The 14,302-nt window shown below is 56.7% G+C and overlaps 1 protein-coding gene and 1 pseudogene across 1 annotated transcript; one reads left to right on the top strand and one right to left on the bottom strand.

Annotated features, from left to right (window-relative positions):
• Nucleotides 1–2,120: 2,120 nt before the first annotated feature.
• Nucleotides 2,121–5,751, bottom strand: NR2E3 (nuclear receptor subfamily 2 group E member 3). Its single transcript, XM_009469623.1, has 8 exons — nt 5,694–5,751; nt 4,531–4,681; nt 3,564–3,667; nt 3,224–3,478; nt 2,956–3,137; nt 2,507–2,738; nt 2,330–2,435; nt 2,121–2,253 (listed from the first exon to the last, which is right to left on the bottom strand). The coding sequence occupies exons 1-8, from the start codon at nt 5,749–5,751 to the stop codon at nt 2,121–2,123; spliced, it is 1,221 nt and encodes a 406-aa protein (XP_009467898.1).
• Nucleotides 5,752–10,232: 4,481 nt separating this feature from the next.
• Nucleotides 10,233–11,845, top strand: LOC104016786 (uncharacterized; annotated as a pseudogene).
• The last annotated feature ends 2,457 nt before the right edge of the window (nt 11,846–14,302 follow it).

Here is a 14,302-nt window from a genome sequence, read left to right as displayed (position 1 = left end):
TTATAGAGAGAGTACATTTCTCTCTATATAAAGAAATATATAAAAGATATATACCATATATAAAGACTATATGTTTATATATTTTTAATCTCTATTTCTTTATATATAAAAATGTATAGAATATATATAGAATATATATAGAAAATATATTTCTTTATATATATTATATATTTGTGTGTGTATATATATAAAAAGAAAAATATATAAAAGAAATATATACATATATATATATATAAAAAAAAATATATCCCAGCAGGAGCTAAACCAGCAGTCAGTGCCGAACCCCCCCCAGGAACGGGGCGGGGAATGGGGTGTTGCAGAGTCCCCAGCTGGCGCATCCCCCCGGCATCTCCCACGGCTCCTTCCTGGCCCTCCCTCTGGCAAAGGGCTGGATTTGGGAGCAAAACATGGGGTTTTCTGGAGCGGCGTGAATGTACTTACTACTGGAAAGGAGAGGGGGCTGCGTGCTGTTAATTATTTTTATTTTTAATGGAAATTTTTTTAAGTAATTTATAAGTCTGCTGCGTGTAAATTAAAAACAAAGTCTGTATTGTAAGAGGATATATTATCCTGTGTCATCTGCGCTAGAAATATTGTTTTAAAAAGTTAAAAAAATGAGAATAAAAGTGTAATTCTATAAAGGCGAAGAATTTCTGGTGCCCCACAGCCGGGGGACGCTGCCGCTTGTCAAACCCCCAAATTACTGTCAGGGTTTGGGGATTTTTTGGGGGTATTTTTTCCTTCTGCCATCAGACTGTGTGTATAAAGTGCAATTTGTGGATTTTTCTTCAAATCCTCCCCATGGCTGTACAAAGCGGCTTGGCAAACCCCTGACCCCACGCTAATTAAAGAGCTGTAACGAGGAGTGCCTGACGCTGGGTGCTGTGTTTGATGCTGTGGGGGGATAACGGTGGCTCCGCTGCCCCAACCACCCCTGGGGGCTGAGTCTGTGCTTCCAGCTCATTTCTATTCAGATTATTTCTATTTATCTTATTTATATACAGATTATTTCTGTTTATCTTATTTATATTTGGATTCTTTCTATTTATATACAGATTATTTCTATTCACATTATTTTCAATTTATTTATATTCAGATAATCTTATTTATATTCAGATTATTTCTAATCAGATTATTTATATTTATTTATATTCAGATAATTTATTCTCAATTTATTTGTATTCAGATTATTTCAGATTATTTCTTTTCATTTTATTTCTATTCAGATTATTTAGTCAGGTAATTTATTTCCAATTTATTTATATTCAGATTATTTCTTTTCATTTTATTTATATTCACATTATTTCTATTAATCTCATTTATATTTTTATTATTTAATGCAGATTGTTTATATTTATCTTATTTATATCCTGATAATTTCTTTTCAATTTATTTATATTCCAATTATTTATTTTTCTCTTATTTATTTATTTATATTCAAATTATTAATATTCAGCTGGTGCCCCCCCTGCTGCCACCCCCATCTGAGGACGGGGACCCTGAGTCAGCGGCACGAGGAGGCTGGCTGCAAAAGCCCTCTTTATTTGCAGTACAGAATCGGGGGGGGGGAGCGGGAGTCCCCCAGGACACAGGGATGAGGGTCTGTCACCACATGTCCCCTGGGATCACAGAGCTGAAGTCATGGCAGGGGAGTCCTGTGCCCCGTGAGTGAGGGACGTTGATTGCAGTTAGGGGGACACCTGGCCCCAGGATGATGTCACCCCCTGGCCAGTGTCACCCCTGGAATGGGGTCATGCCCCAGGCTCGTGTCACCCCTGAGTGGCAGCAGGTCCCCATGTGTGCTGGTGCCACAGCAAGGGCACCTTGCCTGGGTCCATGGATTCCTCCAGCATTTGGGACAGCGGCACCCATCGAAGCACCCACCCCAATGAGGTGCTCCCAGTGCATCTGGCACTCACGTGGGGACATCCCCGTGCCACCAGCTGTCCCCAGTGAAGCTGGTGCCATGTCCCAGCTGCCAGCAACATCCCATGGTCCTGGCCACCACCCTGGAGACAGAACCACAGGTACCTTCACATCCTGCAGCATCCCAGGGAGGGGGTGACAGGGTGCCAACACAGGGTGACAAACAAGCCAGGTGACACTGGGGTGGGGAGAGGTCAGTTCTTGAACATGTCACACAGCAGCTTCTCCATGGGGGTGTTGCCGATGGTCCGGCGGAAGAAGAGCAGCTCCACACGCTCAGAGGAGATGAAGCGCAGCGCCGGGAGGAGCAGCAGCAGCTTCCCAAACCTGGGGGACAGAGCAGTGGCCATGGGTGGTGTTCTGACCCCTGGTGTCACCCATGGGGATGTGGGGATGGCAGTACCTGACGGGCTGCCCGGGGTAGTGAGAACGGTTGTGCTGGCCCAGCATCACCTGTGACTGGTCCTGCAGGTTCTCCACCTGCTCAGGGTCCTTCAGGCCACGGGTCTCTGTGGGGACAAGGGGGTGATGGGGTGGGGACACAGGGACGGACAGCAATGGGTGCTGGTGGGTCCCTCACCTGGTTTGAAGAGTACCACGGCCTTCATGCAGGCAAATTCGGTGGGGTCGACCGCCAATGCCTTGAAGCGGCTGAGGGTCTCCTGCAGCGCCCGGACATCCAGGGCGGCCGGCAGCAGCTTGCCAGGGGCCGGCTCAGGGACGGCCAGCAGCGGGCAGCTCTCCAGGGGCATGGACCACTGGATGGCACAGAGCAGGAACAGCTCACTCCACGCTTCCTCCAGCAGGATCACCTGGGGAGAGGGAGGGGGGGCGCCCAAAAGCCCCTGTCACCCTCAAAGCCTCCAACATCTGCAGCCACCACTGTGGGTTGGGCTGAAGAGCATCTTCTGAGGGGCACCCCAAGACCTTGTGGTGAATGTTGCAGGGATACTTCAGCTATCCCCGTCCCACCAGTTGCCTACATTTTTTGGGGTCCCTGCTGCCCCATGGGGGGGTCCCCAACCCCACCTGGTCACGGAAGGGCAGGTTGGAGAAGACGGGTAGGTTTTTGGCCCATTTCACAGCCATGAAGAGGAGACGTGCTGAGGTCTCGTAGATGTTTTCGGGGCTGGCCGCTGGGTATGGTGCCACCTGGTACTCGCTGGCTGCCCGCTCAGGCTCGCCACCCGTCACGTCCACCGTCTCATCAGCTACAGGGACAGAAGGGGGATGCTGGTTGTCACCCTACTGTGGGGACAACTCCCTGCCTGTCCCCTCCCCACCAGTGGCCACCCACCATCCTCGGGCTCCAGCTTGGCGCAGGTCTCAGCCGTCATCAGGCTGGCCATGAAGCGATGGTTCGTGGGCGGCGTGGGTGCTCGAGGACCTGGGGTGACGGCAACAGTGGCACTGGGATCGCGGGGAGCCGGGCAGGGGGTCAGGGGGACCTCACGGGTGGTGGCCACATGCTCAGGGGGCAGCTCAGCATCCAGCTCAATGCTGTCCAGCCGGACCTGGGCCGTGCTGCGGGGCTGGCGCTCATTCTGCACAGCTGTGGGGACAAGGTGGCATCAGCACTGGCCACTCCACTATCACCCCCACCATCTGTCACCGTGTGTCCCCCCCACCCATCTCACCGTCCTTGTTCATGCCGGCTTGCAGGCACTTCTTCAGCCGACAGGCCTGGCACTGGTTGCGGTGCGCCTTGTCCACTGGGCACAGCCCTGTCCCTGCCTGGCACCTATGGGGAGAGGTGACACCCAGCTGCAGCCCCTGGAGTGGCCCCTGTCCCTGAGGGATCCTGTCACCCAAGGGTGTCCTGCCCCCATAGTTGCCAAGTCCTGGGGGTGCTTTGTCCCACCCAATGGGTGTCCTCCACCCAATGGGTGCTCCGCCACGATGGGCACCTTGTCCCAATGAATGCCCTGTCCCCGGTGGGTGTCCTGTCCCTCCATGGGTACATTGTCCCAGTGAACACCCTGCCTTGATGGGTGTCCTAGCCCCATGGGTGGCCTGCTCCCCCCCCCAGGTCCCATTGGGTGCCTGTCCCCTTGTCCCTGTCCTGCTAGGAGTCCATCCCCAGGGTCCCTACCCCACTCATTGCCCATGCCATGCCATGCCATGGGGCCCCTACCCTGCTGGGTGCTCATCCCATGGGTCCCTACCCCACTGGGTGCCTGTCTCATTAGTCCCTGCCCCACTGGGTGTCAATCCCCAAGGTCCCTGTTCCTCTGGGTGCCCATTCCCCTGGTTCCTGCCCCTCTGGGTGCCTGTCCCCTCGGGTCCCTGTCCCACTGGGTGTCCATCTCCCTGGGTCCCTGCCCTGCTGGATGCCCCATCCCCTGGGTCCCTGTCCCACTGGGTTCACGTCCCCCTGATCCCTACCCTGCTGGGTGTCCTTCTCCCTGGTCCCTGCCCCACTGGGTGTCAACCCTCTGGATCTCTGCCCTGCTGGGTGCCCGCCCCCTCAGTCCCTGCCCCACTGGGTGCCCATCCCCTGGGTCCTTGCCCTGCTGGATGCCCATCACCTGAGTCACTGCCCCACCGGCTGCCCATCCCCCCTCGGTCCCTGCCCCGCGGGGACCTCCCCCACCCCCGCCCCACCTGTAGATGAGCTTCCTGCGGACACTGCGCTTGAAGAAGCCGCTACAGCCGTTGCAGGCGTAGATGCCATAGTGCTTCCCACTGCTGGTGTCCCCGCACACTTTGCACAGCAGCACAGGGCTCAGCGCCTTGCCGGGGGCCTGGCTCAGCCCTGCAGGTGTGGAGCCGCCACATTCAGGGTGACTTGGGACACCCCAATGTCCCTTGTCCCTCCTGCCAGTCCCCACTGCCCCCAGCACACTGGTGATGGGGTGGTTTCCACCTCTGCTGGTACAACCCAGGGACATGGATGGAGACACCTTGGGGACTCCAGGGATTGCACGCGGGGTTCAGCATCTCCCCTCACCCCAGTGCCCGGGATGCTGCAGGATGAGCTCTCATGGGACTTTTAGAAGGGGATGAAATGTTGTCCCTAGGTATGGGGACACCAGGTGTCCCAGTGGGGGGATGCCAGACATCCTAGAGAAGGGCCACAACCAGGGACCGGAGGTGTCCTGGAGAAGAGCCATGGCTGGGGTCACTGGGGCAAGGGGCCATGGGCATCCCAGAGAAGGGTTACAGCAGGGGACCGCGGGGACCCTGGAGAAGGGCCAGGGACCATGAGCATCCAGGAGAGGGTTGTGGCTGGGCACTGTAGGCATTCCGCAGAAGGGCCATAGCTGGGGACCCCAGGGATCCTGGAGAAGGACCATGATGAGGACCATTGGCATCATGGAAAGCGTTGGGGTTGGGAACTGCAGGCATCCTGGCCCAGAGAAGGACCATGATGGGGTCCCTCAGCATCTTGGAGAACGGTGATAGCTGAGGATGCTGGGCATCCAGGAGAAGGACCACAATGGGGACCCCGGGTATCTTGGAGAAGAACCATGATGAGGACCCCAGGCATCCCAGATAAGGACCACAATGGGGACCCCCACCATCCTGGTGAAGGACTACAATGGGGACCCCAGCCATCCTGGAGAAGGACCGGGACGGAGACTCCAGCCATCCTGGAGAAGAAGCATGTTGGAGACCCCAGGTATCTTGGAGAAGCGCCATTATGGGGACCCTGGATATCTTGGAGAAGGACTGTGATGGGGACCCCAGCCATCCTGAAGAAAGACCCCACTGGCAACCGCGGTCCCGCCGTGTCGCGCCCATTCAAGCAGAACATCACCTCTTACCCGTGGGGCTATCATCCAGCCCAGCGCTCACCACCGACCCTGCCGGCGACACAGCCATCCTGTACCCGGCGTTCCTGACCTCTCCCTCTCCCCTCCCTCCGGCTGCCACCGCGGTGGGTGCCCCGGGGTCTGGCGAGTTGGTGGGTGCTCTGGTAGCTCTGCGGGCAGCAGGGCTGTTGCCTTGCTCTCTTCAAGGCAGCTTAGTGGCGGGCGCTGTGTAAGCAGCCGCCTCTTTGTCACCCTCTTAATCTTTAGTGTCTGCGCAGGGAGGGGGAGGATCAATCAGCCACGCGATGAAGAATTAAAAAGGTGCTGAGCCCCAGCCCTGTAACCCTAAACCCTGCGACACCCAAGCCACCCCCGCTGTGCACCACCACGGGCCACCGTGGGGGCGTCACCCTGCCACCGCATGTACCCCCCCCACACCCAGCGCTGCGAGGCTGAGATTGCGGCAGAGGTGGGAGATGGGGCTCGGGGTAAGGACCCCCATATATCCCCCTGCTCAGGACCCACTGGGTCCTATAAGCGCATAAGCCCTTCGCTAAGGCGGTTAGAGGAGAATAACGAAAAGTGGTAATTAAGGGGGGTAATTTCCCTGCCCCCAAGTAATTAATTACCAGCCCTGATGGCGAAGGGAGGGGGGATACTCGGTGGGGCCCCCCCAAAGTGGTCAACCCCCAGTGGTTGGCACAGAGCACCCCCCCATGCCTCAGTTTCCCTTCCTGGGGGGACGTGGGGGCCCCCGGGGGCATTGGGCCAGGACTGCTGACGCTGTAGCGTGTGGGGGCCAGGTGGCTCCTGGGGTTATGCAACCACTGCTAAACCCTCGCCGTGACAGGGCAGCACAATTTGGGATTTGAGGGCTTTAGCCGCTAAAACCCCCTGCCCAGCTCAGGGGGATGGTGGGTAGCCACCATCACCCAGCCTGGGTTGTCCCCAGGGATGGGCCAAGCTGTGGTGGGGGGTCCCCAGCCCCCTGTGTCCCTCCCAGGAGGGGCTCAGTCTGTGGCCCCCAGGGTGTTGCTGCCATTTGTGGCCCCGGCGGAGGTGTCCCAGGGGATGGGGACTGGCAGCGGGTCCCTGCTGAGGGCTGGCAGCAGTGACACCAGTGGACCCAGGGGCTGGGGGTCAGCCCTCTGTCATCCCTGCCTGCTGCATGGCTCCATCCCCACTGCCTGTATCACGCCTCCAATCCTGCTGCCTGCAGCATTGCTCCATCCTGCCTACAACCTCCTTCCATCCCCCTTACCTGCAGCATCATTTCGTCCCCCCGCCTGCAGCATTGCTCCATCACCCTGCCTGCAGCATTGCTCCAACCTCCCCTGCCTGCAGCATATCTCCACCACTCTGCCTGCCTGCAGCATGGCTCCATCATCCTTGCCTGCAGCATTGCTCAACCTCCCCTGCCTACCACATTGCTCCATCACCTCTGCCTGCTGCATGGCTCCATCCTTCCTGCCTGCAGCACCCCTCCACCCCCAGGACCCCCCGGGGACCCCCAGAGTGCTCTGTCCCACCCCACAGCCCCCCATCCTGTGGCGGGCCCCCATCCTGACCCAGATCTCTGACGGCCGCCATCTGTGGCAGTGGCTGCCCTCCTCCCTCCGCAGAATTATGACGCTGGGCTAATGCGGCAGGAGCAAGCTGTCACATCGCCCTGCCCGTCCCTTGCCTGCAGCTTAGGTGCCTCCACACCCTTCAGCAGAGCTTCACCTATGGGTGAAACAACTCCCGGTGCCTGATCCGGGAGCACTGGGAGCACCCACAGCCCAGGGTGCCAGCCCACCCACGGGTGACATGGGGACCTGGGCGCCCGGTGCCGGGGAATGCCGGGGAGCGGCCAGCATGGCGATACATGCTGAGTCGGCTAATTTGTCCATCCCCTCCTCGCCATTGGGTAAAAGCCAGCTCTGGAGCAGGGATTTGGGAGGGGGATTAGCTGGGCCAACCATCTGCTAGGAGCCAATCATCAGCATGCCCTGGAAAGCCAGTAATTACAAAAATATGGTTTCCCACCCGTTTTCTCCATTACACCCAGCTGGGTGCTGTCCCCAGGGTGGCATCCCCATGGAGCAGCACCCCATGCCCCTCCCGGGGCTGAGCAACCCATGAGCACCCAAACCGAACACCCAGGGGGCTCAATCTGGCCCATTTTTGGGGAATGTCCTGAGCAGGCCCGATGCCACAGCCGAGGGACTGTGGGCAGCAGGGTGGGGGTGAGGAGCAAATGTTAAAGCCCACGGCGGGGTCATGACTCAGCTGGGGCTGACACTCACTTAGCTGGTGACAGACACTGGGGCAGATGCCATGGGATTACCCAGCCTAAAACCTCAGAATCTGCCCCCCTTCCCTCCCCATCAGGCAGAGCGCGTTTAATTACTAATTTACTAATTACCCAAAGATGCTGGTGACAGGCTTGAAACCTGTGGTCAGGAGCAGCCCCAAGGCTCTGGCCGCCCTAATCCCACCGGCTGTGGGGAGCTGGCAAATACATCCTGGCCAGAGGACAGCTCAGTTGAGGACATCGGGTGACCCAGAAAGGCACCACTGTCGTGGCAGCCCCGCTATGGCCAGCGATGGCATGGGGTGGTGGGGAACACAAAGGGACAGTGGGGACAAGGAGGGGATGGTGCAGACCAGGAGAGAATGGGGACCAAGGGGAGATGGTGGGGACCAGGAGGGGACAGTGGGGATCAGCAGGGGGTAGTGGGGATCAGGAGGGAATGGTGCGGACCAGGAGGAGACAACTGGGATCAAGGGGAGATGGTGGGGACCAGGAGCAGATGATGGGGACCAAGGAGAGATGGTGGGCACCAAGAGGAGACAACAAGGATTAGGAGGAGATGGTGGGGACCAGGAGGAGACAATGGAGACCAAGGGGAGATGGTGGGGACTAAGAGGAGATGATGGGAATTAGGAGGAGATGTTGGGAACCGAGGGGAGATAGTGGGGACCAGGAGGGGACAATAAGGATCTGGAGGGGGTGATGGAGACCAGGAGGAGGTGGTGGAGACCAGGACAGAATAATTGGGAACCAGAAGATGATGGGGACAAGGACAGGATGATCAGGAACCAGGAGGGGATGAAGGGGACCAGGAGGAGATGGTGCTGACCAAGTGGGGATGATGGGGACCAGGAGGAGGTGATGGGGACTGGGAGGGGATGATGAGGATCAGGACAATGGGAACCTGGATGTTTTGATGGTGACCAGGAGACAATGATGGATGGTGGAGGGCAGGAGGTGATGGCAGGGACCAGGAGGGGATGATGGAGAGCAGGACAGGGCAATAGGGACCACATGGGGATGATGGGGACCAAGAGGGTGTGATGGGGATCATGAAGGGGCAGTGGGATGCAATAGGGTTGGATGGGGATCATGAGGGGATAGTGAAGGCTGGGATGGGATGCTGGGGACCAGGAGGGGAAGATGGGGGTCAAGAGGGAAGGATAGTGACTGGGAGGGGATGAAGGGGACCAAACGGGGACAATGGTGATAAAGAGGGGTCAAGGGATCCTAGAGGGATGATGAGGACCAGGAGATGATGATGGAGCCCAGGAGCAGCTAGTGAGGACGAGGAGGAGATGGTGGAGACCGGGAGGGGTCACTAGGGACCAGAAGCAGGTGGTAAGAACCAGAGGGTACATCAGGAAGGGACAACGAGGACCAGGAGAGGATGGTGGGGATCAGGAGGGGACAAGAGCAACCAGAAGACACAAAGGTCTGGGAGGATACAAGCTGGCTGTGGGACTGGAGATAGCTGGGAAGGGTTAATGTGGCTGCCAGGCACTGAGCCCTGTCCAGGCCAGGTTCCAGTTTCAGCTGTAATTAGCTCTTATTTGTTGGAGGCTCTGTGATAAATGATGCTCTGAAGGTTGCCCGATGACAGAGGGTGACGGGTCCCACGTCACCCACCCCAAGCCCTGCCAAAGCCTTTGCTGACCCCCCCCGGTGCAAGGATTAAAGTTTAATGTGGCTCTGGAGCTGACCTTGGGCACGCACCGCCCCAGGGACACGGGGCTGGGGACAGGCTGGTAGCGCTCCCATTGGCCATCTTCAGGGCAAGAGGCGTTTTAGCACTAGCCCAGTGGCCACTGGTTATTGGCACATTGTGGCCATGAGGCCATTTTGTTACTCCTTTGGGGGTCACCCAAGGGATTCGTTGATGAAATGTCACACCAGGTTGGGTTTCCCCCCTGACACTGGCCCCGCAGGATGGGCTCGGTGCCACGGTGGGGCTGGTCGGAGTGGTCCGGGCACATTCCCAGGCACCGGTAGAGCCATGTGCAGGTGCCAAGAGCCACCACAGTGCTCACCTGGGCGGGCTGAGGTCCTGTCCAGCAGCCACCTTTGGAGCAGCAGCTGCTTGGGGACCAAGGTGGAGCAAAGGGAACCTTGGACGTGTCCCCAAGGTGAGCGAGATGGGCACAGCACGAGTGCCAGGGCTGGCATGGTGCCTGAGGCTGTGGCTTGGGTTTCAGCAGGGCGACGTGGCACCACAACCATCTGGGAACAGAGAGGTCCCCAAGGTGGGGTTGGGCATGGGCCCATCTCTCCAGCTCTATGGACATCATGTTTTCTCCTTGCAGATGAACGTCCTCACCCGGGTAAAGGGGGAGCCCGCAGGGAGGGCACCCGCACCCACATGATCCCACCACTCCTCTGCTGTGGAACCCAGCGCCCACGGATCCTGTGGCTGGGACCTGCCCAGTGCTGAGTCTGGGGGTGCATGGGAGGCAGGGTGACCTGGGAGGCTGCTGTAGGCTGGGGATGGGTGCTAGCAGCAGTGCGTGCTAGCAGGGGTGGGTGCTAGCATGGGGGGATGCAGCAAGTGTGGGTGCTAGCAGGAGATGGGTGTTAGCAGGGGATGGGTGACAGCAGCAGAGGGGCGCCAGCAGGAATGGGTGCTACCAGGGGATGGGTGTTACCAGAGGATGGGTGCTAGCAGGGGGTTGGTACCAGCAAAAATGGGTGGCAGCAGGGGATGGGTGCCAGCAGGGGATGGCTGTCAGCAGGGGCTGGGTCCCAGGCTCGCTCTGCCCCCTCTGCCCACAGGTGAGCACCCTGACACAGACCCTGCGAGCCCTGGACAAGCTGTTCCTCCAGCCCCGGCACTGGCTGGGCTCCTGGGTGCGACAGGTTTGGGGGGATCCAGGCCAGGCGCTCGGGCAGGGAGATGGCAGTGGTACAGGCAGGGGCTGCGCCATGACAGTGGTGCCCTGGGTCCCATCTCCCAAGCACCACGGGGGCTGATGCCGGGTGTTTGTCCCTCCAGGTGAGCAGCTCCAGGCAGGTAAGTGCTGGCCTCCCCTCTGTGCCCCACACCACCCATCTCACCCCTCCTGGCACAACAGGGCCAAATCCTGCGCGCCCTGCTTTGTCCTCAGCACCTAGAGGAGATGGCCCCTTCCCGGAGGGTTTCCCCATCCACGGAGGCCCAAGCTGTGCCCAGGCCACTGGCGATGGGGGATGAGCGAGCGAGTCAGTGATGCTGCCCCTGTCCCCAGGGCACCGGTGGTCCTGAAACACAAATGGGTCCCCAGGCAGTGGCGGGGCTGGTGAGCACGGTGGCGTTCTTCCTCTGCGAGGAGCTGCTGGGCCAGCACTTCGACATGGTCCCTGATGGGGTGGCCGAGCCCAGCTCGGGGACCTCTTCCTCTTCCCGCTGGCCTCGGGGGGCCCCGGCCTGTGGGGCGTGCACGCTGGTGTCTGCTGCAGTGATGGGGAGATCATCCACCTGGAAGGTGAGCCCCAGGAGGTGTGGTCACAGCTTGGGGACGTCCCCGTGGAAGGGACACAGGGTACAGTGTCCCCTCCACCCTGCAGGCAGCTCGGGGACGTCCCCATCGGGGATTGTGGCCAAGCATGGCAGGAGCCACCTACTGCGGACACGGGGCCCGGCCAAGGTGCTGCGGAGGAAGGGAGGGCTGGATGCGGCCACCCTGCAGCACCAGGTCCAGGCAGCCATGGACCAGGCAGTGGAGTATGACGCCGTCACCTGCAGCTGTGTCCACTTCGCCCTCACCCTGCTGGGGCTGGGCCACCTCGCTGGCGCCATGGTGGGTGCCACCACGCCAGGGGACCCCAACACCCGCTCCGGCCAAGCGTCACCACAGCCCATCTTCTCTCCCAGGTGTCCCCAGCGCTGCAGTGATGGAGGCGGCGACACGCATGGGGGACCTCCTTCCCTGGGGCACCAGCGTTTCGCCGGCGGCTTTGGCATTCCTCTTGTGTGGCAATAAAAGGTTGCATGGAGAGCCTGTGCCAACCCTGTTTGATTTGTGGGTTTTTCACTTTTGCTTTCCATTTCCCAGAAGCTGCCGGTGAGCGATGTCCCACCCTGGCATATCTCCAAAGGAGTGGCTGCTCTTTGCTCCCCATGGCCTCTTGAGACAAACAGATGCCTCTTTCCTTGACGGCGTTTGATTTTGAGCATCAAAATAAATATTCCCTGGGCCGCTAGGTTGAAAACTGGCCAAATGGCTGGATCAGGTCTGGTTGGAGGCCAGTCACTGGTGGTGTACGCCAGGGGTCGATACTGGGTGCGGTCCTGGTCAACATCTTCATTACTGGTCCGGTTGATGGGGCAGAGCTGGCACCAAACTGGGAGGGGTGGCTGATGCACCAGAGAGCCACCAAGGGTCTGGAGCATCTCTCGTATGAAGAGAAGCTGAGAGAGCTGGGGCTGTTCAACCTGGAGCAGAAAAGGCTCAGGGAGACCTTATCAGTGTGTATCAACACCTGATGGGGGGAGGAACAAGCCTCAGCACCAGGACATGTTGTGGGGGCGATCAGCTTGGTGGAAAAGGTCCTGGGGAACACCACGCTGACCATGTGCCAGCAATGTGCCCTTGGGGCACAGCTAAGGTGTCCTGGTTTCAGTTGGGATAGAGTTAATTTTCCTCCTAGTAGCTGGTATAGTGCTGAGTTTTGGATTTAGTATCTGAATAATGTTGATAACACACTGATATTTTAGTTGTTGCTACATAGCGCTTACACTAATCAAGGACTTTTCAGCTTCCCCTGCCAGCAAGAAGCTGGGAGGGTGCACAGCCAGGACAGCCAGGACCCAGACTGGCCAAAGGGCTATTCCATACCATAGGACGTCATGCTCAGTATATAAACTGGGGGAGTTGGCCAGGCGGTGGCGATTGCTGCTTGGGAATGGGCTGGGCATCAGTCAGTGGGTGGTGAGCAATCGTATTGTGTACCACTTGCTTTGTATATTATTCTTGTATTATTATTATATTATTATTATCATTCTTACTACTACTACTGTTAGTACTATTCTATTTTATTTTCCTTCAGTTATTAAACTGTTCATAACCCATGTGTTTTCTCACTTTTACCTTTCCAATTCTCTCCCCCATCCCGCTGTTGGGGAGGAGTGAGCAAGTGGCTGTGTGGTGCTTAGTTGCTGGCTGGGGTTAAACCATGACAGTCCTTTTTGGCACCCAATGTGGGGTTCGAAGGGTTTGTGATAATAATAGATTAACCAAAGTTTATTAAGGAATTTGTATCTGTTAAGAGTTGCTTGTCATAATATTGATTCATCTGTTCTCAGTATTAGTCTACCTGATCTGCACCATGCTCTTGGTTTTGTGGTATGTGTTAAAGATTGGTGATGGGTTTTGCAGTTTGCTGTGCTCTGCAATGATTAGTGATGTTTTGCCTGGGACATTTGTTATTAAAACACTGAGCTTGCGCTCTATCTGGTATTTGGGTTCTGTAGTGAGGCCATTACTGTACTTCGGGTACCACCTCATGGAGACAATTAGCAATTATACCTCTTCCTCTGAGAGGTTTTTTATGGAGGAAATACAGAATTATTTTTGCTGCCTTTGCTGCCTTCTTCTATGATGTTTCCTCCTGCATTATAACAACTTTTCAGTATCTTGAACATCCTTGGGTAGTTAAGATATATCTGTTGGTATTTCTTGGGAATATTGTTTTGGCTTTGTCTAAGGTTAATAAGCAGTTTAAGAATATCATCCAGAGATCTGCCCTAAGGTGGATAGTTATGAGTGGCAGGGTGTGTGGGATAGTATGGGCAAGTACCTGGGACAGTGGGCACCTCTAGTGTTTTGGAACTTCATATAATCATAGAATCGTTAAGGTTAGAAAGGACATCTGAGATCATCGAGTCCAACCTGTTAACCTAACTGCCTGGTCCACCGCTAAACCACGTCCTTAAGCACCACATCCACACATTTTTTGAATACTTCACCCCTGAACGAGTGCAGAATCCTGAAAAACTAGTAAAGTATTTGCAAAAAGTATGTTGTCACCTTGGCAACTCCAGCGAGACACAAATCACTGCAATGTGCTGGGGCTTGGCCCATGCCTACCAAGCCCGATTCAACATTATTCAGAACCCTCAAGGGGAAGAGAAGATCTCTGGATCTGATAAGAAAACTACAGGCACTGCAGCTACACCAGCCTCGGTGACAGGCACTGCGGCTACAGAAGCACCTGCGACAGGCACTGTGGCTACACCAGAGAATCAACCCGTGCTGGTATCAGTCACCCCTATACACAAGAAAAAATACACAAGAAAGCTCATTTAGTAACGGATAATAATGAATGAGGGCCGTCACGAGAACAGGAGGAA

Source organism: Nipponia nippon, unplaced genomic scaffold (assembly GCF_047370975.1).
Source record: "Nipponia nippon isolate SJK-2023a ecotype South Korea unplaced genomic scaffold, ASM4737097v1 scaffold_9, whole genome shotgun sequence".
Taxonomy (NCBI): Eukaryota; Metazoa; Chordata; class Aves; order Pelecaniformes; family Threskiornithidae; genus Nipponia; species Nipponia nippon.
Note: the sequence above shows the minus strand (reverse complement) of the source record. Positions and strands in the feature narration are given on the sequence as shown.

Coding starts and splice junctions, on each gene's coding strand:
- NR2E3 (XM_009469623.1), bottom strand. CDS start 5,751: ATGGCTGTGTCGCCGGCAGGGTCGGTGGTGAGCGCTGGGCTGGATGAT. Junction 3,479..3,563: donor AGCCGGCATGAACAAGGACG/GTGAGATGGGTG, acceptor TTGTCCCCACAG/CTGTGCAGAATGAGCGCCAG. Junction 2,254..2,329: donor TACCCCGGGCAGCCCGTCAG/GTACTGCCATCC, acceptor TCTGTCCCCCAG/GTTTGGGAAGCTGCTGCTGC.